The sequence below is a fragment of the Anser cygnoides genome, chromosome 5 (assembly GCF_040182565.1).
Source record: "Anser cygnoides isolate HZ-2024a breed goose chromosome 5, Taihu_goose_T2T_genome, whole genome shotgun sequence".
Lineage (NCBI taxonomy): Eukaryota > Metazoa > Chordata > Aves > Anseriformes > Anatidae > Anser > Anser cygnoides.
In genome coordinates, this window is record NC_089877.1 from 9,151,108 (window position 1) to 9,177,706 (window position 26,599).

The 26,599-nt window shown below is 34.6% G+C and overlaps 1 protein-coding gene and 1 long non-coding RNA gene across 16 annotated transcripts in view; one reads left to right on the forward strand and one right to left on the reverse strand.

Annotated features, from left to right (window-relative positions):
• LOC106033952 (uncharacterized) overlaps window positions 1-25,470 on the forward strand; it is a 233,281-nt gene extending 207,811 nt beyond the window's left edge. For 2 of the 10 annotated variants that reach the window (XM_066998213.1, XM_066998210.1), the window contains exons 2-9: window positions 3,831-3,935; window positions 7,460-7,521; window positions 9,521-9,586; window positions 11,148-13,219; window positions 13,635-13,773; window positions 14,606-14,761; window positions 16,543-16,702; window positions 20,498-25,470. In XM_066998213.1, coding sequence (XP_066854314.1) covers window positions 3,831-3,935; window positions 7,460-7,521; window positions 9,521-9,586; window positions 11,148-11,171 — 257 coding nt within the window. In that variant the 3' untranslated portion in view covers window positions 11,172-13,219; window positions 13,635-13,773; window positions 14,606-14,761; window positions 16,543-16,702; window positions 20,498-25,470. Of the gene's footprint in view, window positions 1-418; window positions 1,197-3,002; window positions 3,116-3,830; window positions 3,936-6,566; window positions 6,869-7,459; window positions 8,082-9,409; window positions 9,587-11,147; window positions 13,220-13,634; window positions 13,774-14,605; window positions 14,762-16,542; window positions 16,703-20,497 lie in introns of those variants that run through there. The other 8 variants (XR_010831915.1, XR_010831917.1, XM_066998214.1 and 5 more) reach the window with 8 other exon arrangements.
• The window catches only part of LOC106033823 (uncharacterized), a 223,072-nt gene that overhangs the window by 16,220 nt on the left and 180,253 nt on the right, over window positions 1-26,599 (reverse strand). For 2 of the 6 annotated variants that reach the window (XR_010831929.1, XR_010831925.1), the window contains exons 5-11: window positions 25,181-25,319; window positions 21,993-22,089; window positions 20,474-20,712; window positions 19,630-19,694; window positions 17,250-17,340; window positions 14,591-14,660; window positions 13,340-13,398 (exon numbers count right to left, since the gene is read on the reverse strand). This is a non-coding gene — a long non-coding RNA (uncharacterized lncRNA). Of the gene's footprint in view, window positions 1-13,339; window positions 13,399-14,590; window positions 14,661-17,249; window positions 17,341-19,629; window positions 19,695-19,892; window positions 20,044-20,473; window positions 20,713-21,992; window positions 22,090-25,180; window positions 25,320-26,599 lie in introns of those variants that run through there. The other 4 variants (XR_010831927.1, XR_010831928.1, XR_010831926.1 and 1 more) reach the window with 4 other exon arrangements.

Here is a 26,599-nt window from a genome sequence, read left to right on the forward strand (position 1 = left end):
GCCAGTCTTCTTCTGTGCCGGCTTGTCTTTGGGCATGTGGGTACAGACCGCTCCTGAGCCTTTAAGATTTCCTTCTTGAAGAGTGCCCAGCCTTCCTGGACTTCTCTGCCCTTCAAAACCACCTCCCAAGGGACTCTGCCAACCAATGTCCTGAACAGCTCAAAGTCTGCCCTCTGGAAGTCAAGACAGCAGTTTTACTGATCCCCCTCCTGACTTCGCCAAGAACAGAGAACTCTACCATTTCGTGGTCACTCTGCCCAAGACAGCTCCCGACCACCACATCTCCCACCAGGCCTTCCCTGTTTGTGAACAGCAGGTCCAGCGGGGCACCCCCCCTGGTAGGCTCACTGACCAGCTGCATCAGGAAGCTGTCTTCCACGCTCTCCAGAAACCTCCTAGCCTGCTTCCTCTGAGTCGAAGTCCCCCAGGAGAACAAGTGCTGGCGATTACACAACTTCTGCCAGCTGCCTGTAGAACTGGCTGCCAAATGGCGGCGATGCCCGATTTGAACGGCCCGCCGCTGCTGCTGGCACCGCCTACGCCTCGCCAGCCTCCCTCGAGAGGGCGGCAGGGTCCTGGCGGCTCCTTTGGCTACCTCGAGCGGCCTCGATGCCGGAAAAAAAAACTCTGCCCGCCTCGATCACCTGCTCCGCTGAACAACGCGCCTGCCCCGGAGCCGACCGCCTCGGCGAGTGGCTACAAAATGGCGGCGACGCCCGATTTGAAGGGCCCGCCGCTGCCGCTCTTGGCTCCGCCCGCGCCTCGTCAGCGTCCCTCGAGAGAGCGGCCGGGCCCTGGCGGCGCCCGGTGGCTGCCTCGGCTGCCTTGAGCGGCCTCGGGCGGCCTCGGGGCCGGCACGGAAGCCCTGCCCGCCTCGATGCGCTGCCCGCCGCGATCCCCTGCTCTGCTGCGCAGCGTGTCTGCCCCGGAGCCGAGCGCCTCGGCCTTAGCCACGGCCTTCTATTTGCTTGCTCGGCTCTGTCAGGAAGAATAACTTTATTCCAGAAAAAATATCCATAGAAATCCTACTTTGCTGGATTTTGTTATTTCTTCCTGTGCAGCCTGTTCAGCTAAGCTCCTTTACTGTGATAGTCAAGAGGAAGATACTGGTTCTAGTCTACTTCGGGCTTCTCTAGAAATCTTCTTTTGCATATGAAAAGGAACAAAATATTGCCATTTTATGGAACTTTAAATGTGTGAGTATTTATGATAGGCTATTTTGTCCCCAGAAAATCAAGATTTGTATTAAATAAATTGATTCCATAAAAACCATTTCAGCTTAATTAAATTATTTTGATCTGAACAATTAAGAGGATTTTAACTTCATTTTAACCTGTGCTCAGAAACTAAATCCTAAAATTAATACAATACATTTTATTCTATTAATTAAGGAAAATATATTAGTCCATTAATTCATTCATTCATTTATAAGGCAAAGTAGTAAATACTACTATCCTTAGTAAAATACTCAAAAGAAAAATATAAAATATTGGTGATATGTGTCACTTCAATTTTTTTTTTCCTTTTGTTTCTAATATGTCAATTTCAAGCTTACTAGTACCCTATTTTTGGGTACTTCAATTTGCATTCATTATAGTAGTCTACTTCTGCGTTGCAGATACATTGTATTTAGGCATGTTATTTTGGGGACGTTTTGTCCTTAAATCAAATCTGCTGCCTGTTCCCTGTATGACCCCTTTTTGAGATCTTTTTTCAGCAACAACAGTCATTCTACAGTCTGTAGTACTTGTGCTGATATTTAGCAATGAAATGTGAGCAATATCTCCCCTGAATGCATCAAAGCACTTTTCACCAAAGTATATACTGAAAAAAAAAATCTAACTAGGTTCTCTAACTGAATCTAACTAGTTTCTTTGACTGAGATCTAAATGGGGTCAATCTATTTACATCTTAAATAAATTTTAGTTGTAAAGTAGTACATTTTATTCAAGTCTGGCTATCTTTTGGGGGGGGTGTCTTATTCTATGTAATTCAAAAATTATAATAATTATCAACTGTATTTCATGAAATCACACTGTGAGAACAATACTGTACTCCTTCAAAAAATTTATGGATATAAACAGCTTTACTACTTCTAATGGAATTATTCAAGTTTTTAAACACATGTATATGTGTTTAAGCACTTTGGTAGAATAGATCATGAATCATAATGGAATCGTAGAATCTTTTTGAAGGTTCTCTTTTGTTTGGTTCTCTTTTGTTTCAGTCTTGTTTTCTTCTCTTCTAAGTTAATGCGGGATCAGGCAACAATTTCTGATGAGAAAGTTACGGAAGTAGATGTACATCCTTTATCATGACCACAGTTGCTAAGACCAGATTATAGTGATTATTCAGGATTATACACTAAAGCGGTAATGTGAATAGACATGCACATCATGTCTGACATTTGCAAAGTGGTGGATATCATTAAGAAGTACATCAAGATCACAAAACCCTCCATTTACTATACATACATTTTAATACCCTGTACTGCATGGGGAACTAACAATGTCATCTGTAGTTAAGTTTTACTGACGCTTCCAGTTGCCAGGCCCTTTTCATTTGCTTTATTTTAGTTCGGTCCTAAAGCTGATATTTTTAACTTGAGATGAATTGCCTGAAGCTGACATTTTTGGGGAGTCTAAGATGAAACATTTCAGCTATACCTGAGAGCAACGCTGGCATACAAGTGACTAACTTTTCTTAAAATAAAATAAAGCTCTACTGGCCGTTTTATTGGTATCAGCTCCATACTTCAGAACAAAGATTAAAAATAAATGAAAAGCCTCTGAAACCCATTTAGTGTCCTTACACATTTTTTTGAGAACTGTTTTCATGAATGAGTCTGCACTGCACTAAAGTGGTAAATGAGTAAATTCAGAAGCTGATGGGGAATTTTATCTGCAACTGCAGCCACGGATCCTTACTTTGTTGTGGTTAGTAATAGTTCATTTATGCTATTTGAGGTTAGAAATAAATTCATTTTTGTCATACAGCTGGTGCCATGACATGCTAGCAAGCTATGAGCAAGTGACTTTACTTCTGCAACAAAGATCTGTAAATCAGAGAATAATAATGTGCATTACTTGTGGAATTTCACAGAAGAATTGTCTTGGTGAGCCAGTAAATATGAATTAGCATTTTCTGCCTTTATGTCATGTTAAGCTATATAGAGAGATGTGTTTTTGTATGCTTAATGATTTAGCACTATTCTTTTCCATAAAAGTTCTTTCTCTTTGCTTACTTTCTGTGAGTGCTTTTCATATTTTTAATGCCATTCTGCCATTCATTAAATATAATTATCATACATAAAAGTTGTCTTCAGCTGAGACATATATTCCTTTGACATAGAAAGACAGTTCTAGTTGTTTTTTTTTTCTTTTTTTCTGTTTTTTTTTTTCCTTTATTCTTTTTTTTTTCTTGTAAGTGAAGTATAACATTGAGGTCCACCAAAGAGAAAAATATAACTGTTGCCTCGTAATTACAGGAAGCACTGTTTAGCTGTTTTTATACCTTGAAAAAAAAAAACACAACACAAGCTGGTGTAGGCAACTTAGTAGGTGATTAAGATACAGGAAGTAAATTGGCTGTAAAAAAAAAATTTTTTTTTGAATAACCATGAAGGAATAAATCATGATATAGTTCTTGATATAAATTAGGTACAGTGAGTTTTTTCCTCAATAACAGAGGACTCTATTTGGTTTTCTATAACTTAATTTTTCAACATTCATTTTTTCATTTTTATGACATAACTCCTCATTTTTGCAATGGAAGTAGACAAAACTATTCAAAATTTGCCATTTTGTTTCTTGTTGATCTTGTTATTCCAGGGAGAAAGAAGCTGCAAGAATTGCAACATTCTGATGGCAAATACAAAACGCACTATGTCAAAGAAGGTATCGCAGAAACTAAGAGGAGGACAAAAGAGGACAAAGGTCTGTTTGCTTGATCTTGACCTTGAATAGTCTTCTGTATAAGGATGTGGGAGTTTGTGGGGTTTTGTTGTTGTTTTTGTTTTGTTTTATTTTTAAGACTGGAAAGTGAGAACATTTGCGTGCTGACCTGAACAAATGTGTAGAAAAAGCCTTGTGCTGAGAGGTATTATGGATAAGTTTGGTTTGTGAAATGTCAGTGTGGGTGGATGTGAGATGATTGAAAGGAGGTATGTCATGAATTCTTTATAAAGATAAACTTGCCCCAAACTCTGTAACATTTGTGAGAGTTGTTCATAGATGGTATGAATAACTATCTTTGGAATTGGTATCTGTGATATGTCCTATTATTGTAGCTCTGCAAACTCAGAGAGAAATCAGTGCTCCTTTTCTCCTTGAAAGCCTTTTCTTTCCTCAGTATTGGCGTGCTGCTGAGCTTCAGAGTTACGTCAGGGTCTGGGTGTACCAAAAAGGAAATATTACTGAAATTGCAAACTGAAATTCCATTTCAAAGGTTATTTCAACATAAATTGAGACATAATGAAATATCACAAGTAGTAAAATGAAGGAATCTGTATTTCTAAGACTATATAAGAAAACAAAAGATCCTGTACAAGGAAAAAACTTTACATTAAATAAGTGTGACAAATATTTGATCTGTCCTTCCTAGCACATTGAAAGTGCTGCCCAGAGTAAGTGGTAGAGGTGAGTTGCCTTCCACCTTCCTTGTGGTACACACCCTCTGCTCAGCGTATGCATCTCTGAGAGTTTCTGCATAGCCCTAACACCAAACATAGTATGAACATCTGTGAACATTCTGGGAGACGAATACAGAGAAATATTGCCTCTGAAATGATGACCTTTTAGTGGCTGTTCATTGTTTATGACTGGGTAGAATAGGGCAGCTGTTTGTTTTCAAAAGTACAACAATCTCCTATTCCTCGGATACTGCTAGGCTGACAAAACAACAAGCCCTAGAGTACCGTTGTGTAGACTACATAGGTTTGTTAGGAGCTACATTTGAATAAAAAGCAAGAGGATTTTAAATTTCATAGTGGGATAGCCCCTATGATTATGTGAATTCAGACACCTCTGATAATTTCTGGGTATAGTAGAATATCTCTAAAGCCTTGAAAATGCAGGGATTACTTGATACTGCATTTCTAGCCAGGTGTTGGATGAGGATAGAATTATCTCATTTAATAGTACACCTATATTGCTGTCAAGCAGACTGCCTTGTTATCTGCATTGCTTTGGAGTATCCCTGTCAAAATTTGACAAGCTATATCCGTGTTATTTAGTGACTGGTCCATGTGATGCCTCTGCGTATTTTGTCAGCTCAAAGCCTCTGAAGCAGTAAGAAAGCTGTGTTGCAGTCCACCAAATTGTTGGGGTTTGTAGCATGAAAACGAGCGTGATGGAGAGACATGCTGCAGAGATGAGGGATGGGAGGCTTCTGGGAGTACTCCTGGAGGACTGTGCAGTGCTGCCAAAGTGTTAGGAAACGTGTCCCTATAAAGCAAAGAGAAAGCCAAACCTAGCGCAGCCTCATCCAAGCTGCTGTTCAGGAGCTGACCCTGAAATGAGCTGTTCCTCCTAGTTTAGCCTTAGATTACTAGTTCAGACAAGCCAAAAAAAAATCAGGGAACAAGCTGAAACTTAAGAAGAATGAGTGCTTGCATTTACTCCCTGGCCCTCTTTTATATAGCAGAATAAGTGCATCCTGCAGAAAAACAGATACCTTGGGGAGTGTCTTTTGTTTGGTTGGTTGGTTTTGTTTTTTTTTCGGTCCACTAATATGTATTCACATTTATTTCAGCTGACTTCCCTGGGAAACAAGCTATTGAGACTGTGAGGTATTGGCAAGACAGACTACTTTTTTTTTTTGTCCTAAAATTATCTGAAGAGTCTCACAGTTAAAATTCTGAACACTGAAGTTATATAGAATATATATTCTAATAAGGTTCAGAAAAAAATGAGTTTTGCAGCAATAGAATATTTTCTAGGCCAGGTTTTAAATGGTATCTGGGAGCAATATCTGTGCTAGTGAGTTAATTTTCAGTTATCATGATGTATTGCATATTTCTGTCAGCTTGGCATCACTATGGAAATATGACTTTCAGAAGGAACCAAAAATACTTGCTCTTTTAGTGAGTAACAATTTGGAACATAACTATATATAGGACAAACAGCTTTTAAAAAAATCTCATATACATCCCTTAGGAGATAGTATATGCCAAGAAGGATATCAGAGTTAATTTTCAATTCACTAGCTTTGGGATCAGTTAAGGACCTGAGTTTAAACCCATGTTTTTAATAGTTATCAGAATGTTTTATTTTCAAAGACGAAATACACTAATGTAAGGTATAACATCATATATTAAGATGGTATGCTGAAGCATGACAGAGATCCTCATCAGAGACTGTGGGAGCCATTAGGACAGATAAATGTTTGGGTTTTTTTTGTTTGTTTGTTTGTTTTTGGGGGGGGGGGGTTCAGGGGCTCAGGGTTCAGTTTTGTAGCATTGGTTGGCTAAGCCCTTCATGTTTCTATAGAAACCTTTTGTATGAGACTTTAAATAGAGGCTCTGCATGTACCCAGAAAGTAGAATTCTCTGGTGTCTTCGGTTACAGGGTTCTTCTTTTGCCACAAAGCAAAGTCTGATAATACTGAAAAGGGCAGAGATACTCTGGAAGGAAAAATGCTATATGGAAAACAAATATATGTTATTTATATCTTTCTTTGACTTTACAATTTATCTTAAGCTCTATGTAAATAAGCTGTCCAAAGCAAACACTGCTCCCAAAAGTTTGTATGCTGCATCTATTAACACATGAACATTAACTACTTTGCCATTTCCTTAGGAAGAAAAAATGTATTTCTTGTAGTTCTGAATTTTCATGTGTAAATGTTTTCTATAAAAAATCATGATTATTGGTAGAATTATAATCAGAGATCATGAAGCAAATTCTGCCATTACCTGGGAAGGTAAAACTGCAGTGAAGGCAGATACTTGTGGCTGCTATATGCCATCTATCGCTTTCCAAAACAATTCTGCATCTGTTCTAAGATGTGCTCTGTATTGTAGTTTGGTCAGAAGGAAGTTGCTGGGCTAAGCTATACTGCACAAACAACCCCGCCCCACCCCAAATAAGCTCAGTCTATAAAAAATATGGAGCCAAGATTCTTTGATCCCAGACAGTTTTCTCTTTGTAAGTCTTTCCACCCAAATAAGCACAGTCAACTCCAGCTCAACTAAATATTTTAGCTCAAAAATAGTTAATCGTCTTTCAAAATTCTTTCCATTTGTGAGATTTCCTCTTGGAATGTTTTTGCTTCGATGGTGCATTTCTCAACAGCCATTTTTTTTTCTATTGATATGCTAACTTTGCTAAAAATAATAATTTAATTGAAGTGTTTTTTATTGTTTTGTTTTGTTTTGTTTTTTTTCCGTACTGACACTTTGAAGTTTCACTTAAACAAACAAAATCTTTTATGTTCTGATTGCTACTTTACATTTTTTCAGGAGAAGAAAAGAATGAAAAAGAAGTCCAAGCTTCTATCGAGAAACGGTCAAGACCACAACAGGTACAGTTAAAAGTGGTCTTCTGTAGTTCAATAACTAACTTGTAGGTTTTAGCTAAAAAATTGCTATCTTCTAGAACTTTTTTACAAGTTATTTAGCAGTCAGTAAAGTGTTTATTTTCCTGTTACTTGCTACAGTACCGTGAAATTACATTTGTTTGTTTGTTTTCCTGGGGTAAATCGTGTGTCTATTTGAGTGATGGGTGAAAAACACTGTTTTGTTAACTGGTCAGGGATGTTAAAGGAGTATTATGCTATTAGGTGTCCTGTAAATTAGTCCTACATTCCTCATTTAGTTGGCTTTTGTTCTTCAGAGGGTGAGTGTTGTTCTTGGAGCTGGGAACCATATCATACTAGTACAAGGCAAGATTGAAGAAGGAAAAATTCTTTTTCAACATTTGTCAGTGAAATTGGCCAAACCCGCCATGTTGCTAAACAAGTTCATAAGTTATTACTTACAAATCTATAAGCAGTAGTGAACAGCTAAATCTTATGTTAGTTACATGAAGAAGTTGACTGTGATTCCTATTGAGTATACTAAAAGCGGGGAAAAAATCATTAAAATCTGCTTAAGGAAAAGCAACTGTTGAGCAGCTTGGTATGTTTGCCAGCTGATCACACAGGAGCGAATATAAAACTACTTGTAAAATCTGTCCAGTTAATTTTAAGTGTAATTACAGAGCTCATGATGCTTTACAGATTTTAAAATCTCATGGATGGTACAATTAAAGGGCCTACTACTGAAACCATTCGACAGCCCATGAAATTGTAATTTATTGTTTCGTAGACTAGATCTGTTTACAATAAAGGCACTAAATAATTGAGAGATTACCATGTTAGTAGAGATTACCATGTGTAATAAGATTAAAAAAAAAAAAACTTTTTTCTTTCATGATTGGGTTTTAGATTTTTGGTGTTTTTGTTGTTTTAGAAAAATTGTGGGAGTTTTTTTTATAGTCATGTATTGAAACAGCTAATAAAAAACTTCTGAAAAACAAACATTTTCAAATACTAATTACTTGGTCAGTCTTGTGCATGACTTTGAATGCTTCTTAGCTCAAAGATTCATGTAAGTACAAATCTATCGAACCTTGCATGTTTAGCTCATCCCCATTTAAAGACCAAATTTTGTCATCTTAAAATACAGAGAAACTTTGTAGATGAAAGGACTATGACAATGTCAAAGCAAGGTGCAAGTTAATTTGGGTAAAGGTTCAATAGCATGTTGTGAGACAGGATAGAGGAATATGTAGCCCCGTGTTGAATTATAATGGTTAATTAGTGTGCCACCTTACATTCAAAATGATTTTCAGCCACATAATTTGGATGGATCTGTTCCTATGTGAATGTACTTCCTTGTTTAGATATTTTTGAGTAAAAAGTTTGGTTTTTTTTTTGCTTTACTATGCCATGTGACACATTTCTCATACATTATTTGGTAAGATTTTCTCTTTTTTGTGTGTGTGTAAATTGGGTACTGCTCAGGTAAAAGCATGTGTGTTTGCTGAGATATCCTGAAATGCAACAATCCCAGAATGATGCATTAACTCTCTCTTGCATGTGTTTTTTCTTGGGACCTGAGTACCTAGACAGGGAAAGTATGGCCCATGCTTTTTGAAAAAAAGAGTTTATCACGTTTCACAAGAAAGCCCTGGGTGAACAGTTCTGATAGCTTCTTAGCTGGCATAATAGTCTAATAGTCATTTCCCAGAAAACTAAGTTTCCTTTGGTTAACTAATTCCTGTCTGGCATGTTTGAGATGAATCCATTGAAGTAAATTTCATGTTTTGAAAAAAAAAAACTAATCAGTGATTTTTTACTCCCTATTTAAGCTCCTCCAGACTTGGTATGATTTGTGGTTTTATTGTTTGTTTTTGTTTTTGCTTGATAGGTTCTTATTCAACCCTAGCAGAAGTTCGTCTGTGTAAATCTTCAGAATTTGTTTGAAAGTAAAACACAGACAGTGAAAATCTCACTAAATTCTTTCATATTTGACCTTCAGGATACATTACTGCTGTGCCTGGAAAATGTAGAAAGCTTTGAAACAGCGATTGTCTTCTCTAAAAAGGTATGTTTCTCTATGAGAGAGAAGTCCAGTCGAATTCTAAGAATTTGTCTGTCATTCACAGTGCCTTATTAGTAAATGCTATATTCCCAGTGAACTATAATTGAGTTATGAAGCAGTTCTTTGCAGAATCAGAGTACAGTATGTGAGATTCAGACAATTACAAGCTTTCTAGACATGTCACATCAAATATAGCCTGTCAGCAAGGGCTCTGCAAATAAGAAATCTTAGGTCTTGAAGGAAAATTCTTTAGTGTTCTCTCCACATAGAATCACATTCCAGGATGTTTCCTGCATCTTTTATGACACAGATCAACTTTCTGCATTCACTAGAGACAGTAGATTGGATATGACTTGAATCATCATATGTTCTTACTAAAAATGGCGTTTGACAGTTCATCTAAGGATGATACGAACAAAAGCTTTTAACTGAGTTGGCTTTGCTGTGTTAATGTTTTTCATTTTGCTGTACATTTTTTCTATCAACATTGTAGTTTTTTGTCATATTTTATTTATTACTGTTCATTTGCTATGTACTGACTTGGTATTTATCGAGGTGATTCAGAGTAATATTTTATTTATTACTAATTGCCCCTTGGTATGTAATACTGAACAATTCATGGAAAGAATGATCTTGTCACTGTGACCTTAATGGTTCTGTCCACTAGGGTGAGGAGAACTTGCATGAAAGCAGTTTTTCAGTAGATAGTTGCTGTTAACTGTATACTGTTTGAACTTTAACAGTAAGAGGAAGTTTCTTTCAAAGCATTGTTTAAATTCTTATAAGCTTCTACATTAGCAGTACTTTTGAGTAATTATTTTTAAAAATGGATGCAAAGAATGGCCAAGCACTGAAGCTGTGCAATATATTCATCTTTAGAGGGACTTACAATTCCAAGCCATTCCGAAAAGCTGAAAACTCAAATAAAATACCTACAGTGCATTAGAAGGATAATTTTGTAAACATGCAGGTGTTGCACGTGCATGGCCAATGGCAAATTTGATGATGGAAATGATATGAGAATAACAGCAGTTTAGGAGAAAAATATCATAAAAATAAATACAAGTCACAATGGCTACAATTAATGAGATCTCATACAAACTGTATTATTTAAAAATTGTGTAACCAGCTGTGCTATAACGAGCTGTGCTTTTAATGAGATTAATGAGTCTACAGTTCAGCACTGTTCATGACTCAAAATAGTCTTTCCCTACAGCACAACTTCCTAACAGCCCTTCATGTATCATTCATTAAGCACAAACTAGTAATAGTATGTAAGGCATAAGGGCATACAGGACAAGTGATTTTAAAAACTCTAAACATAGACAACTTTGGAAATCCCAGGCTTATATATCAAAACCTTTAAAAAAAAAAAAAAAAGTTGCTTAGAACATAATAAATCAGCTCTGTATATTCACCCATTCTATGAAGGTTGCTAATATCTTCAAGAATTTTATAGGGATTTCTATGAAACAGTAATCCTGTCACATAAGATCACACTGTTTTGAAACATGAAAATTTTGGAAAGATTATCATACAACTTTTTTTGTTGTTGTGATTTTAGGTAAATTCAGCGTTGACAAAATGAGCAAAATCATCACAAATCTGAGGCAGCATCTGCCCCAAGAAGACACACATTTATGAATCCTGAACTTAAATGAATGTTAATAATGATATCATCAATAAGAAGAAAGCTTCTCCAGGAAGGGTAATTGTATTTGCAGAAAGAGGTAAAGGATTTGTGTTGAATTCAGATTTATTCTTTTCATGCCACCTTATGCTCTCTCCTGCTTCTGATTAAGTGTTTAATTACTAAAACAATCATATTGACTCCTAGCATATGGATACAGTTTTACACAGAGGGTTTACTTCTCTATTGAGAGCAACATGTGGTAAGTATTTATTCCAAATGTCAGGTACGACCTTTCTTTTCACAATGCCACTCAAGCATGGTGTTCAGAACAGAAACAAACAGAGTTTATTTAGTAACTGATGAGTTACTCCACCCCATCAGCAATAATAAGTTAACATTATTATCAGTGAATGAAATAGAATGGCCTTCCATTTTTCAGTGCTTCAAAATTTCCCAATTCTAATTAATAAACTACTGTGAAATAATCTTTTAATTTCAGATGTATTCCCCTTTATTTCAGATAATTGTCAGTTTTAATCATGTAATAACTTAAAAAAAGAGGAAGAAGAATAAATATCCCAACCTACTGATATTTTTAATAACTCCAGAAGAGCTGAATTTTTGATTTGTTGTTTTATCAAATATTATTTTCCCCTACAAAACAGTCCAGTAGTTGCTAATCCAAGTCATATAAAACATAAATAAATCTTAATTTCTAAGCACACAATTATTTTTTTTAATAGACTCCGTTATAGTAGGACAGGCTCTTCAAGTTGAAAAGAGGTCTCAACTATCATCAGAGCTGCTCAAAATCAAACCCTCTAGTGTTAGCACTTCAATAAACAGTCTTGTGATTGAATTTAAGTACTTAATATTTAATATAAAATTATTCTAGGTCAAAATGTGCCAATGAGCTTTGACTCTGGGCTCATAGTTAAATCTTTCTGAAAGACATAATCAATTTCATGTATTTGTTTTGTGCAACCTTTGTTTCACTTGTCAGCCTAAGTATTCGTTTCTTTTCAAAGTTAGCAAGACAACATATAGCAATGTCTTTGAAAATATCACTGTGCTTACAAACTAGATTTCACATCATTTCTGATGCTTGATGTACTGACTCCAAAAGGCAATATTCATGGGAATGGTAAGCAGCATTTACAACTTTGTAACATTAGTCTCAAAAGTATGCCTGACTCATGTTCACTTGAAAGAGGTTTCAGCTCTAGGGAAAATTACAGAATGTATTGCTGTATAGGACTCTACTAACAATGCCAATATACAAAGACATTTGCGTTTTTTATAGAAGATTACAGAAATATCACGTTTTCTATACAGGAAGATTAAAAATTATATGTGAGACTTTTATGGAGACCTGCAACATGCCATGAAGTCTTCAGAAATATTCAGTTATGATAAACTATTTTAATTAAACTTCTTTATATAAACTACATGGTACATTTTATAAGAAGAGAAAAGAATAGCAGATTATTAAGGTGGTCTAAAATGCATGCTCCATCATCTTCTGCAAGCATGAAATTTTGTGCTATGATTTTTTTAATGTATTTAATTGGTATTGAAATTATACTTGTGATTATTTTTTTTTAACTAGCAAAAATTCAGATAGAATAATTGAACATACCAAAATAACACTTGTTTAATTTTGAAGTAAATATTCTTAAAGTGGGAATGCCATATTCTTTACAGTGACATAAACTCCAGAATGTAATTCTGTTGGTTATTTTGTGTAAGTTGACTTTTTGTTCTGTCTGAGTACTCTCATTTTATGTATGTTGTGAGCTTCAGATGAGGTGTGGGAGTCTGGTTCCTTAATAGCATTTCCAGCTCCCCTATCATATAAGGGTGTCTTTTTTTTTTTTAACCAAAATAATTTTTTTTTTTAAAAAAAAGAAAAAAGAAACAAAACAAAACATAACTAATGTTTTCTTCATTTCAGCAAAATTTATCTGTTCAAGGTTGCATTTTTCATCCTGAACCCAAGTCAAGTAAGTGTATTCATGGGGTACAGAAAATTAGATTTTGTATTTTGTATGCATATGTTATTAAATATTTTCTCTCTTCCTGGCAAACTAAGAGATATCTTAGGGTGAAAATACTTAACTTACCTTAATACTTAAGTATTTGTATCAACAGCTGTAGATAGGACTACTCATGCTTTAGAGACCTGGAGAAATAAATATGACAGACCATAATGCTCTGCCTGTAGAAATGGCACTGTCCCATTGAAGTTGGCAGTGCTGTATTCTGACTTGTGCTTCAGTTAATATTTGACTGAATGTCCTCAGCAGGTGATTTTTATGAACTATTAAAGGAGGTCAGCGTTATGAAGTTAACTTAAGTCTTATGGAACAGCTTCGGTAATGTAAGTACAGATACACATTATCAACTATTGTATCACAGAATCATCTAGGTTGGAAGAGACCTCCAAGATCACCTAGTCCAACCTCTGACCTAACACTAACAAGTCCTGCACTAAACCGTATCATGTACTGATGTAATTCCACTGGAGTCAATGGAGTTACCTACCTTAGAAAAGCAAGTAAGTAATAATAACTGTTTTTCCATCTTCTTATTGTGTATATTTCTATCATCATCACTAAACAGAGACTTGTGGTTAAAATGACAGAAAAAAATATGTACTGTACTTTCAAGGGTCAAGTATCTGTTGATGTAACTGAAACAATTAGAGTTTCATTCATTGGAAGACTATGGGATTTCTCCCATATTTTGTCAGTAAATAGATTCTTCTTTGTTTTGGTTCTGGATATCTTTATTCATGCCTAGCATGATTTCTGCTATGTTAGCAGCGATTACCTCTTTTTACCCCATAGGTATTATAATGTCACCTTCAGAAAAGTAACAATTACTTTCTTATCCCAAATTCTAATTGTAAAATGTAATGATTGTAGGCAGATAACGATGACTGAACAGGGAACAATATACAATTTAGAGGAAACAATATTTTGAAATGAGAAATTACTCTCCTGCTGTGAGGAAATAAATCAGTTATTCTATATTTAATATAGGAATTTCTGAGAACTTGATCTTTGTTTTTCTATGGCAAAGAAGAAAAGTACTCTGAAATTTCAGTCTATTTTTATTTTTTAATGTTTCTGAATGAGAAAAATGTGAACATAAACTACTGTCTCTCACACCACTGTCCTGGTACATTGTGGTTGTGGTATTAGGGCTCTTTTCTTTTTTTTTCTGAAAATAATATAAAATACGTTGTGTTCCTCTATATTTTATTATGAACAATCTTTTCTGAATGGAACTTTGTCCTAATTCAAGTGCCACTAAAATAAAGGTTAGCTTCTCCGACTGTATTCTTCAGTGGAAAAGCTTTTATAAATTACCTTATTGTTTCACAGGCCTTGGAGAGTGCTGTTGTGGATGGCAATGAGTGTGACTCATCTGGCTGTAGAGCTGGAAATGTAATATTAAAGAAAATAAATAACAAAACTGAAAAGAGCATTAAATGAGGAAATGAGGCACGAATGCGTGAAACAGAGGTTAGTCTACTGCATGTAAGTAGATACCACCTAATTACTTGGGAAGCAGAACTTAGTAAGGGAAGTGCAAGATCATGAGTTAACTATAGCACTCTAGGATATGCCAGGCTTCTCAAATCTAGCAATTTCACTCCCAGCAGCAGATAGCTGTCTGCCATTCTGCAGTATATAGGGGAATAGTTTGAAAATCCCAGTCATCAAAGGAAATATACTGATTGTTGATCCAGTGATTTGTGTTGCTTATTTACTTGATATTATAATGGACTTTTTGCATTGCCCATAAGTGGATAATGACATTCAAATTTCCAAAATCATGCTTTTTAAATAAAAAACACACCTTAATTAAATTAACTTTTAATACTGAAGAGCTGGACATTGTAATTTAAACTTTGTTGCATGAAAAACTGAACTGAGTAGAGAAGTCAGAGAGCCCTTCTTACCCAGGAAGAGCATCACTGTTCTCACCCTAAATTTGAGCATTACTTTTGAGAAGCCACCCAGCTACTTTCCTCCTCACCACTTACCATGTACAATTTTTCTAGAACTTTCATTCTTTTATAGAAGGGAAAAGTAACTCTTCCTGATCTATGAAGGCAGCTGAGAGTGAATTCAGTGTGTGAACTTACCTTTTTTGTATCAGTTGACAACTGATTGTACCCTTAACGGGCAGAACCACTTTGCCCTTCCTATACCAATTGCTCAAATGTCATTGTATTATTAGGTCAAAAAACAATACCGCCTCCAAAATGTCATGCAAAAATTGCTTAGATAAATGCTTTTGTGATAAGTGATACTATTATACCTGGAGTAGACAAATAATGAGGGTATTTGTATGTGCTGTTAATGTGTAATGGTGTGCTGATATGCGTAAAAGCATTGTTGACAAGTCTCTAAGAGAGGTTACATAAAGAAGACTTTCAAAATGAAAATAACAAAGAAGAATTTCAAAATATGTCTTTTAAAATTGAGGGCTTACATATCTAAGAAAGCTAAGGAAATAGAATGAAATAATTGCTCAATAATTTTCATGTGAAACTTTGTTAACGATTTGCGTCAACAAAATACACAGAGATTAAAAGGGATGTGCTCATTAAGAGTTTGCTCTTTGAGCAAATAGAGCAAATAGATTTATTTGTAGAACCAAATGAGATTTTTGAAGTTGTTTTTTTTTTTGGAACTGTGATACAGCCATTGTCATGCCTGTTGGTAAAACTGAGAGAAGAAATTGCATGATAAGCCCATTGACTGTAGATATTAATGCATTAAATATATATATATTATATTTAGATTCTAATTATTTTTATCAAAACATATAGAGAGAGCTTTTTATTGCACAAGTTAGATTTTGGATTTTGAAAAAAAATGACATACCTAAGGGTTATAAGAATCCTTATTTTATATCTCAGACTTTGCAATAGTCTTTGGGTCAAGGTTGTAAGCTATTCCATAGATGAATAACAGAAGTTTGTGTGTCTCCAGCCATGCTCTCTTCTTTTCTAAGTTCAGGACCACATGAGTCATTCCACACTGAATATATACATAAGTCTAATATAATAAGTCTACTTCTTATTCAGAGACTTGCCAAAGCCATCAGTGCTACTGATAATATGGTAGAGTAAGCAGGGGTTAGCACAGCTAGACTATACACAAATCTCTAAACTGGTCTGCTTAGTTTCAGACTTGTGGAAGGCATGACTACCAGAGATGCCACTGAAAAACACAATTCCCTGTAACTGGAAGGAGAGGGTTGCGTCCTTTCTTAATCCTGAATTCTTTCCCTATTTATTTTTTTACAGGATGAGCTGTTTGGCACTTTCAACGCACCTTCCAAAGCCTCTTCATACCAGCTACTGGAATATTACTAAATTTGGGATCTTGACAGATAGAAAGACTAAGATCTGACAATGTTTGTTATTCGTCTTATACAAACCAGTTTATTTCCTGTACATGAAAAATGTAAGTAAAGCAAAATAATGTTTTATCTCAATCCTTTTTTAAAGGAAATGGACTATTTGAAAACTTAAGAACTAAACAAATCAGATTCCTCAAGGTCTGGTCAAGTACTGTAAGCTGAAAACTAAATTTAGAGAAGCCAAAGGAAAAGACATCTTGTAGTATTGAGAGTGATTTAGAAAACAATTTTGGTTATAAAGCAAAGTGACATATTTATAGTACAGGTTTGTATATTCCCAGGGTGTGTGTGGGGTGTGTGGGGGGGTGTTACTGTCTCTTGAGCTTATATCGTCTTGGGGGTTGGATAGAGGAAGATTATAGTGGTTGCTCTTCCAGATACACCCAGTGTTCAAAGTGAGGTCCATTTGCATGGGGAATATAAAGAAGCCTTTACTGCTACAATTGTAGAGGAAAATTCAGGTTTCACGCTCCCTGCTGTAGTTTAAGATGGCTGGTGACAGTTCTACATGCCTGTGTTATCCTTCAAATCACCCTTTTTTATGTAAGGAGGGATAGTCAGGTGAAAGGATGACTCAAGAACAGTACTCACATTGCTGAGGGTTCATATCATCTGGCATCTTTACTTTCTTCCCTGTGCCATAAGCATCTTCCACCATCTTGAATTTTCAGGTGGGAATCTACTGTATAGTGAGAAGGAAGAACAGGAGAAGTAATGCAGTGAATATTATAAGCCTGTTTATTACATGCTGTAAATATATATATTTTTTTAACTCCCATTGAGGTACTGTCATCAAACCACAGTTGCCCATAGGTGGTCTATTGTACATCTTCAGCAAGAGACTGAGACATATGCAGGTTTAAAAGTTCTAATTTGCCCAGTTATAAAAAAAGACAGAAACAACTAAAATATGAAGTAATAAGTCAGCAAATTATACATACAAAAAACATAGATATGGATCTGACATGTCTCTCTATTTGGGAAAATGAAGGATTGATAACAATTTTAAAATTACAATACACCTGGTTTTGAAAGGCACCATGAAAGCTCACTACTTCTTACAAACTGCTTTGATCATGAAGCACCATTCCTTGTTAAGCTGCCATAATACACAGTGAGTAAGATTTGAGACTAAGTTTCTGCATTTTCATGTACGTTCCCTGCCAATTTTCATTTTCTCTTTTCCTTCCTGAGCTACAGAACAGAATGAACATGAAGACCTTCTGACCAACCTAGATTTGATATCTCTTCTTGGAAAATAAACTGTGATTCAGCAGCAGTCTAAGTTACAGCTAGGCACTTTTTAAAAAATAAAATGAAATAAATAATAATAACAAAAACATCAGCTACAGTTATGAAATCAAATTTGAATGAATTGTCTTTATTATAACAAAAGAAGGTATCTATTGTTACGGATTTTGCCTGAGGTGTTTTCATTTATAAAAGTATAGCAGTCAAATAGCATGTAAGTGCTAGTCCTGACTCTTGTTGGTAACTCTTCATGCCTGAAGTCTTTTCTTCTTCAGCAAATATTCAGCAGGTACAGGGAATATTCTTTCTTGTGTTTAATAAGAAAAACATCTTATTAGCAGTAAATGACCTTCTGATATAAAGTAGTTATGTACAAATCAGAACCGATCTAAATATTGACATTTGAAAGTTGCAGTTAGTCTCTGCCAACAAAAGATGGCACTGCTCAGTTTTCTTCAAAACTGTAATGTCCATTCATTGAAATTAAGTACTTTTAAAACAGTTCTCTTGTCTTTGTCAAGAATCTGCACATTGAGATCAGTATTTATTATTACTGATTAGCTAACAAGTTGGCCTTAGATCTTTAAAAATATGTTTCCACAAGTCCCAACTGGAAAGAACTAAGTGCCAATAATTCACAAAATACTCTTGCAATATAAATGGTATTAACAACCTCTTGGAGTCCAATTTAGACTTAATCATTATTTTATGGAAGCAGTTTTGCAACAAATGGGAAATGAAAGGAAAAGAGTTTCCAAGATTCTCTCAGACCAGTCTTTTTGTATGCAACATATATTAGCCATTTCAATATTAATTCAAATGCCTGTTGATCAAACTATGCCTTTTCCTTGAAATTTTCTACCTATAATATAGCTGTACCCAGAAGCAGAGATTTTACATAAATCTGAACTTTTTCTATTGCCTTGTAACAAAATTAGTTAGCTTTGTACTTTAGGGCTTTGCTAAAATTAGATAATGAGTAATAATCCCATGAATAGCGTAAATTAAAAATTGAGAACAATAAGAAATAATTTATTTAGTGTAAAATACGATGCAGCCCCTCCATTACAAAATAAATTTGCAATAGGTCTGTGATCCAGATTAAAAGGAAAACAAATGCCAAACCCCAAACAGTAATAATCACAGTAATAATACGTAAAAGTCAGAAATCAATTTAGGTAATAGTAAGGAAAAAAATCATATACCTTAGCAAGATGTACAAATACACAGAATCATGTATTTTTGGGCATCATCTTACTCTAGTATGATCTGAATTGTCTAATATATATTTAGCCTGAATGACATTGTCAAGAACTGAAATTTCCCAGGGTATCCACAGTGCTTTTTTAAATGGAACCAAAAAGGTTCAGATGGGTTTGGATAAAGATCATAATTTACTTTTATTCTTTGATTTGGGGGAGTTTGTTTCCTGTCTTTTTTTTTTTCTTTTTTTTTTTTTGTCAATCGGTGGGGGATATTTCTGTATGTCAGAAGCTGCATTTCAGATATTACATTTTCAGCTTTTTTCTGGGCTTGTTTTTCTAAAAACAGTCGTGTTGTGCTGTGAGAACACCTTTCTTGCTCCTTTTTAATCCTTTCCGTACCTCCCTCCAAAACAAAGGTAAAAAATACAACAAAATAAAAACTGCTAGGCAAACAATTCTGTATTTTCTAAGCTTCTCCAATATAAGAGGAAAGGTTTTGTGGATTTCTTTCCTACCATGAAAAACTATTCAGAGCATGGTGAAACCTCAGGAAATCCTCCCCAGTTCTGATGGCTGCCATCTTCAATGTGATTATCAGCATTATCAGGATAGCCAGAGTTAAAAATAAAAAAATAAAAAGGAAGAAGAAAGAAAAAAAAAGTCATGGCAAATTCAACCAAAAAGTGTAATTCAAACAAGATCATGGAAGTTTATGACAATGACATTATAACAATTCAAACAATGAAATAATGCAATTTTTCAAAATGGCTATACTGACCTTTTTTATTGGCAGAGGAGTCCCTAGTTCTTATATGTAGCTCACTAGGTCAGTCTCACCAGTAAATAGGACAATGATGCATTGATAAACACTCATGATTATCCTCACATGGTGGAAAAAAACCTGCAGTTTTACAGGTCTCTGCACATTCGCACAGCAAGAAATCACCTCACCTCATTAAAAATACATTACTACTTTGTTTATCTGTTCAGAAAGAGGGTTTTTAATGAGATTCATCTTAAATTACTGTTTTGAGAGAAGCAGCATATTAGATAGTACATATGTATTTCAGTCATATGTTCAATGCAGTAAATCTAGCAAAAAAGGCTTGTCCAAATGAATCCCAAACCCACATAATAAACTAAAAATTAAGCTTTAAAATTCACTGTCTTGTAGCTTTTATTCCTTGTGTGTTTTGACCTTGTAAGTTGGGCATTCCGCAAAATTTATAAACTCTTTTGAATTTTCCAGTTTTACCCTTCTTTTTTTTTCCCCTTTATCTTAGGCTCCATGGTGAATTAACACAGCAACTTTGCCCTATAGACTTTCTCTCTTGCTGCCTTAGAGCTATTTGCCCTTACCACGTTCTGTCTGCATCACTGCAGGGCCATCTCTCTCTGTACATTTCCATCACGGCTGCATTCATTAAAGGAAATTAAAAGAAGGTGGATGGTGAAGTGATGCTGCAGGAAACCGTCTTCCCAAAGATCTGAACTTTCTGCTCCCTTGTTGCTCGTGGAGAACTCTGCTGACTCCTGTCACAACCCTGACTGGCAGCTTTTTCCCAGAGGTAACCAAATAGGCTCCACTCAGGAAATTCCTGTAATTGCATTATTTTTCAGGTGCTGAAAACATTCATTTTATTGCCAAAGTTCTTGTGAAAGAAAAGACCAAGTAATATAGAATAATAGAGCATAGGAGAGAGGGATTGAATTTTATGCTTAAAGTTAGTGCTAAAGTATAACAAAAAATTAATTTTGTTCAGACAGTGAATGGTAGTTAACTGCATTGCAGTGTTCCCCACAATGACTTAAAATTGTATTTGATTCTTTAATGGAGGGACATGATTTTCATGATGTACTACTGTTTCATGATGCTGCATCAGCAAGTGAAACAGTAGGTCATGGTTTGCAGATGTCTTCTCAAACATTGGCATTCTTTCACACTTGGTATCACAACAGAGAGTGATATTTCAAGAGAGTTAAAACCACTCAGTTTCCTACAGGTGATCTTTTTCCAGATAACTAATTTAGATGTGCTGAAAATGTAAACCTACTGTTAAATTTTCATTCACAAGGAGGACATTTTTAACACAATGTGGGGATAATTGAGGTGATTGAGGTAAAGGATGTTCTATTTTTATACTTTCTGCAAAATTACCATATATTAGATTTTGTGAAAATCTTTTAGACCAATTTAATTTCAGAATATCTAATTATTAACCAAGTTACCTCACTATATGTCTAAAAATAACATAATTATGCATTCCTTAAGATCACCAAAATCCATATGCTAAAAGGCTAAGCACAATAAAACGTAATAGGAAACAGATTTCAGAGTATTGTATGTTGTACTGCGTATAGGCTGTTGTATGGCCAAATTCCTAAAAATAAAGGCTATGAGCTCTGATCTTGAAATTCAGTTGTATGTTATTGTATTGTTTTCCAAGTCTACTGTAAATAATTAAGAATCTTAAATAAGAGAGTTAGAAACTCTGTTTTTGTCAGCTTGAAGACCTCTGCTGCTTGATGCAAGATGACTATTAATAAAGAATAACTTACTTGAAACGTGAGTTATGCTGACATAGTATCAAACATGGGCCGAATAGGGTAAAAAGTAATTACTCTTAAGAAACACCGAGTAGTAGTTTGATATTCCAATAATCCTCTTCTCTATGAGAATGACGCATCATAAATATTTCATCAGTCATCAGAGAAAACTCATTTTAGCTCTTCTCCTCTCTACTGCTGCTTCTTAAATTCAGGAGCTGTGCCTCTTTGTAATTGGCTTAGCAAGCAGCTCCTCCTCTTCTGCCCACCTTATGTTTTGGCTTGAATATAGTAGTTTTGCACTTAGAGCAAAATTAAGTAAAAGACTTACCAGTCTGTGGAATAATGAGAATTTAGATGTTTAAGTCTAAAACCACCGCTTCTTTATTTGCTGACATCACCTCCTGGAAGTGTGGTTCACAGCAAATCTGAAAGGAAATAAACACACACTGCTGTTTGTTCTTAACTTTGTAAAGGTGTTTTCTACTACAGACTCACTGGAGAAAATATGAAATCAAGGATAAAAACCGAAGACTCCCACAGTCAGGAGAATGTCCTGATCACTAGCTATTAAGATATTGTTAAACAAATGGATAGACCCCACTCCCAGTCTCTGGCAAATAAAACTTGTACACACTTACCTTCAAATTTAACTACACCTAAACATGTAAGTTGTAGACCACGTGAAAAACTTAAGTTTAATAAGAAAGTGACATAAAAAAAGAGATTTTTAAGTTTAAGAAAAAATTTGGTTTGTTCCAAAATTAAACATTCTGACAATGTGCTGCAAGGAAATTTGATAATTCTAAATTTCTTCTAGAAATAATAAAAAAAAAATAGAAAACTTCTGAGGCAAAACATATTTTTTGTCTCTTCAATTTGCCTAATAAAAGCCAAAGCTTTCCTTTGGTTGCTAAAAATTGCTACCAACAGTGTAAAATTTCAAACATATTAGTATTGCATGTAAACTTTGTTTCACTAGAAATTTCCTGAGCAGTCCAAACCATTCATAAATAAACAAGACAATAATACATTTTCAAGTATAGATTAATGGAGCTAAGAGCTTTTTGGTAATACAGTTTTACTTGTTTCAGCATTTCTTTCAAACTCTTTTTTGTAATACTCTTGTAAATATATCAGATATGCTTACTTTTATTAATAGTATAATGCTATTTATAATTAGCATGAAAAAGTAAACATAGTCTTGCTCTGTTTGTTTTATAAATGGCAACTAATGTAATATAGAATAGAAGTATAATATTTAGCTTACAGTATGCAAAAAATAATTTTTAATTTACGATGTTCACTTGCAACAAGTGCAATTAGGAATCAATCTCCATTTCCATTAAATGTAGCTTCCATGCAATACATCTGTAGCATTTTTGTTGCAAAATAAAGCAACTTTAAGAGTTCAGGAGTCTCAACAAATTACTTGATTCCGATTTCTGTGAGATCAGAGAGAGCTATGACTAATTCTTATGTTTCCTTAAGATTTACATCATTGTATAAAAAAAAAAACACAGTATTTCCTAAACTTGTACTTTTAAATGTTTTCTAATCTGTTTTCCTTCCTTTAGTTTTATGTTATAGAGATTCCTTATGTTATAAGAGACTCCTCTTATATCCCTAAATTTCAAGTCTTAATGTCAAACATCTGAGCAGAAGACCTCAGAAAGGAAAATGAAATAATCAGTTGCTACTTTTGGGGTTTCAAAAAATTATTCCTGTAACTTTCAGGGTATTTGATGGACTCTGTCTTTCAAGCTTTATCAATGTTAAAGGATCCACTGTAAAACAAAAGAGCTATCAGATGCTGTATTAGTTGTTTCCTCTACTTTGACAATACAATTTCCCCCCAACAATCTGGCAGTGACTGATGAACCCTGGCTTCTTCCTACCAAGAAAATAACAGTTTTTATTATTCTAGTATAGTCTTAAAATGAATGACATGCTATATAGATTGTCTTCTATCCAATCTGTCTTTTTGGAGCCTAATTATTGTAAGGAAATGTATGGTCTCCCTTGTCTAAATAAATTGCATCTATAACACAGTCATTTTTAAATTATGTAAACTCTATATGTTTATCTATATAGGCATTATTTTATTAATTTAATGCCAACAAATGTTAGTTAATATAATTTTCCATAATTTGTGTGAAAGCATCCACATTTCTACAATCTCAGATCTGGTCTATCTTTTTCCAGAACTAGTCAATCCAGTTGCCTATTTCAAATTTTAGTGCTGCCTACCTTCTGATTGTCTCTTTGGATGTTCTTTTGTGTTGGTAGTTTTGCTCATCTACTGATGTGATGATTTTGTATAGTAGGTGCCAATGTATGATCAGTGGTTCCTTAATCTATCATGGAGATTCAAAGAAAAGAAAAAACAAACAAACAAACAACAAACCAACACAGAATCAGATCCAAAGTCAAATGCATCTAAAATGTGACCCGACTAGAAAACCATAATGTGCTTTCTCACTTCAGATTCTCCGATACAGACAAAAACGTTATAAATGAGAAGTAGGGATTTTGGCCATGCAACTTCTTACAGATCTTAACATGTAAGAAATTGTGTTAAGGATCCTCTCTTATCTCCATGATAATTTTATTTGGGTTCCTTGATTCTCTGGCTGTAATGACTTATAAACATCCTGTTTCTGCCCGTACACTTCCCCCATCTTATGGAATACATTATGAAGTTTGTTTGTTTGTTTGTTTGTTTGTTTTAAACATTGCCTTTTCATTTAACTGAGGTCTGTTTCAAATTTTAGCAGTTGGAATTATAAATTAGTACAAAAACTTCAGCAGATGTGAATTTCCTCCTCATGGTGAGAAGGCAAACCTGGTCCAGATGTGGAAAAACAAAACTCCAAGTGTGGCAATGACCATTCTTTTCTGACTGGTCTCTCTGAGGTTTATAAGGGATGTTTCTGATAGATATATATGTGTATTATTCTCTTTTAACCTCATTTGAAGTACGTGTTTTGGAAGAAGCACAGACTAATTTTTTCCCATTCATTTTAAAGTGTTTCTTTGTATAAGGATGGATAATGATTAAAATAAAATAAAAAGCATATAACATGTTTTTTAAGTTCTATGGAATACCTTTGAACAGTTCAGTTAAGTAAATCTCATACTTTAATATCTCTTATTCTTTTGTTTCCTTTCCTGCTGAAGTAGATAGAATTAAGCAATATATTTTTTCTGTTTCCAGGTTATTTTGTATGTTATTTTGTATGTATGTTATTTTGTATGTTATTCTGTAATATTTCAGAAGTTTTAGTTTTCATTAAAAAAGGACATATAGCCAAAAAGTTATATATCTGAGAGCCCTAACTAATTAGTCCTGTTAAATCCTGTGCAAGGATATTCAATACGAATCTATGTAAACTATATGAATCTATGTAAATCTATGCCAATTTCATATCTGTCATCTAACAGAAATGTTGGTGAAGTAAATATGCATAAAATTAATTTTCATTACCACTATTTTCTGAGATACAAAAATCTAAATACCATTGGATAGGTTTCAAAAATTAAAAAAATTCCTCCAACAGTTCCTGAAGAGTTGTTCGGGACTATCCAACTGAATGGCTGATCAGTGCTAATGTCAAGTCATCAATGGGGAGCATCTTCCATGGAAATAGTTTCTATCCTAAAGAAAGAATACCACAATTAGTATCAACCCAGATACCATGTTTATTAACATTAAACAAGTGTTTCCAATTCTGACATTTATTTAATTGTATGATGAAAAGAATGGCTATATTTATTATGCTTAATAAAATTAAAATATTTTTCATGAAGTTTGAGCACGTCTGTTCCCATATGATAGCTCTTCTGGCCAGCACTGGTAAAATGATACTGAAAATCTGAACCTAAGAGGAAATTTAGTTTAGTTTTGTTTTGTTTTGTTTTTCTGTGACAACAGAGTGAGACAAGATTAAGAAAATATAAAAAATCCATGCATTTAAGAACAAATAATTAAATTCCTTGTTCAATAACATAAATGTTTCATCTAGTACAACTGAAGTAATCTTTTTTAAGAAAATCACACCTATTATTTACAGTTGAGTTTTAATCTTATGTCCTTAGGGAAGTCCTGTGAGTGCTCTGGGAATTAAAAGAACGACAGTAAAATGGTTAAGTCTGATCTGGATCCAAATTCAGTTTGTGTCTTTTCCACAGACTTCCCACATTCAACAAACCTCAGACAAAATCTTCTATCTATCTAGTTCAGAACTCTCCATCTAAAATGACAAAAATGTTATTTTGACAAAGCTGGTTTTGTTCTGTTCTTTGAAGTGTCATAGTGATCAGGGCCCCCACTGGAAATGTTTTGTACTGGAATTATGACAGATTTCTTTTCCAGTGATTAGTCTGTAATTGCAAGATACATTTTCATTTATCACGGGCTAAATAATATGAAATAAAATGTTTAGGATTTGTTTGCTTCCCTTGTCATGTCCTCAACTTTAAGATAAATATGCAAGAAATACCAGTTTGCAAATACTAGGTTACTTGGTTTGATCATTCTACTTTCTAACATTTTTCTAGTTCTCTCCCTTCTACTTTCCCCATTATTCATCTGCACACACATCAAAATGATGAAACGAGTCCACAGTATACAGATTTTCTTTCTGCCTTTAAACATTATGCTTGCTCACATCTGCAATGCTGCAATGATCAGCCAATATAATTAAAAATTTTTGATGGGTGAAATTCTTTTTCATGAACAAATTACAAATATCAGTAAAAGGAATACTGCCTGTTTCAATATACTATCGATTCAGACTCAAATCTATGATTGCATTAAAAGAAATATATTTTTATAATTCATAATTGTTTTCAAATCAAATTTCAAATTTTCAAATTCTGATTTCAGTTTCCTTTTCAACGTGTAAAATGATTAAATAGCCACTGTAATAGACAAGT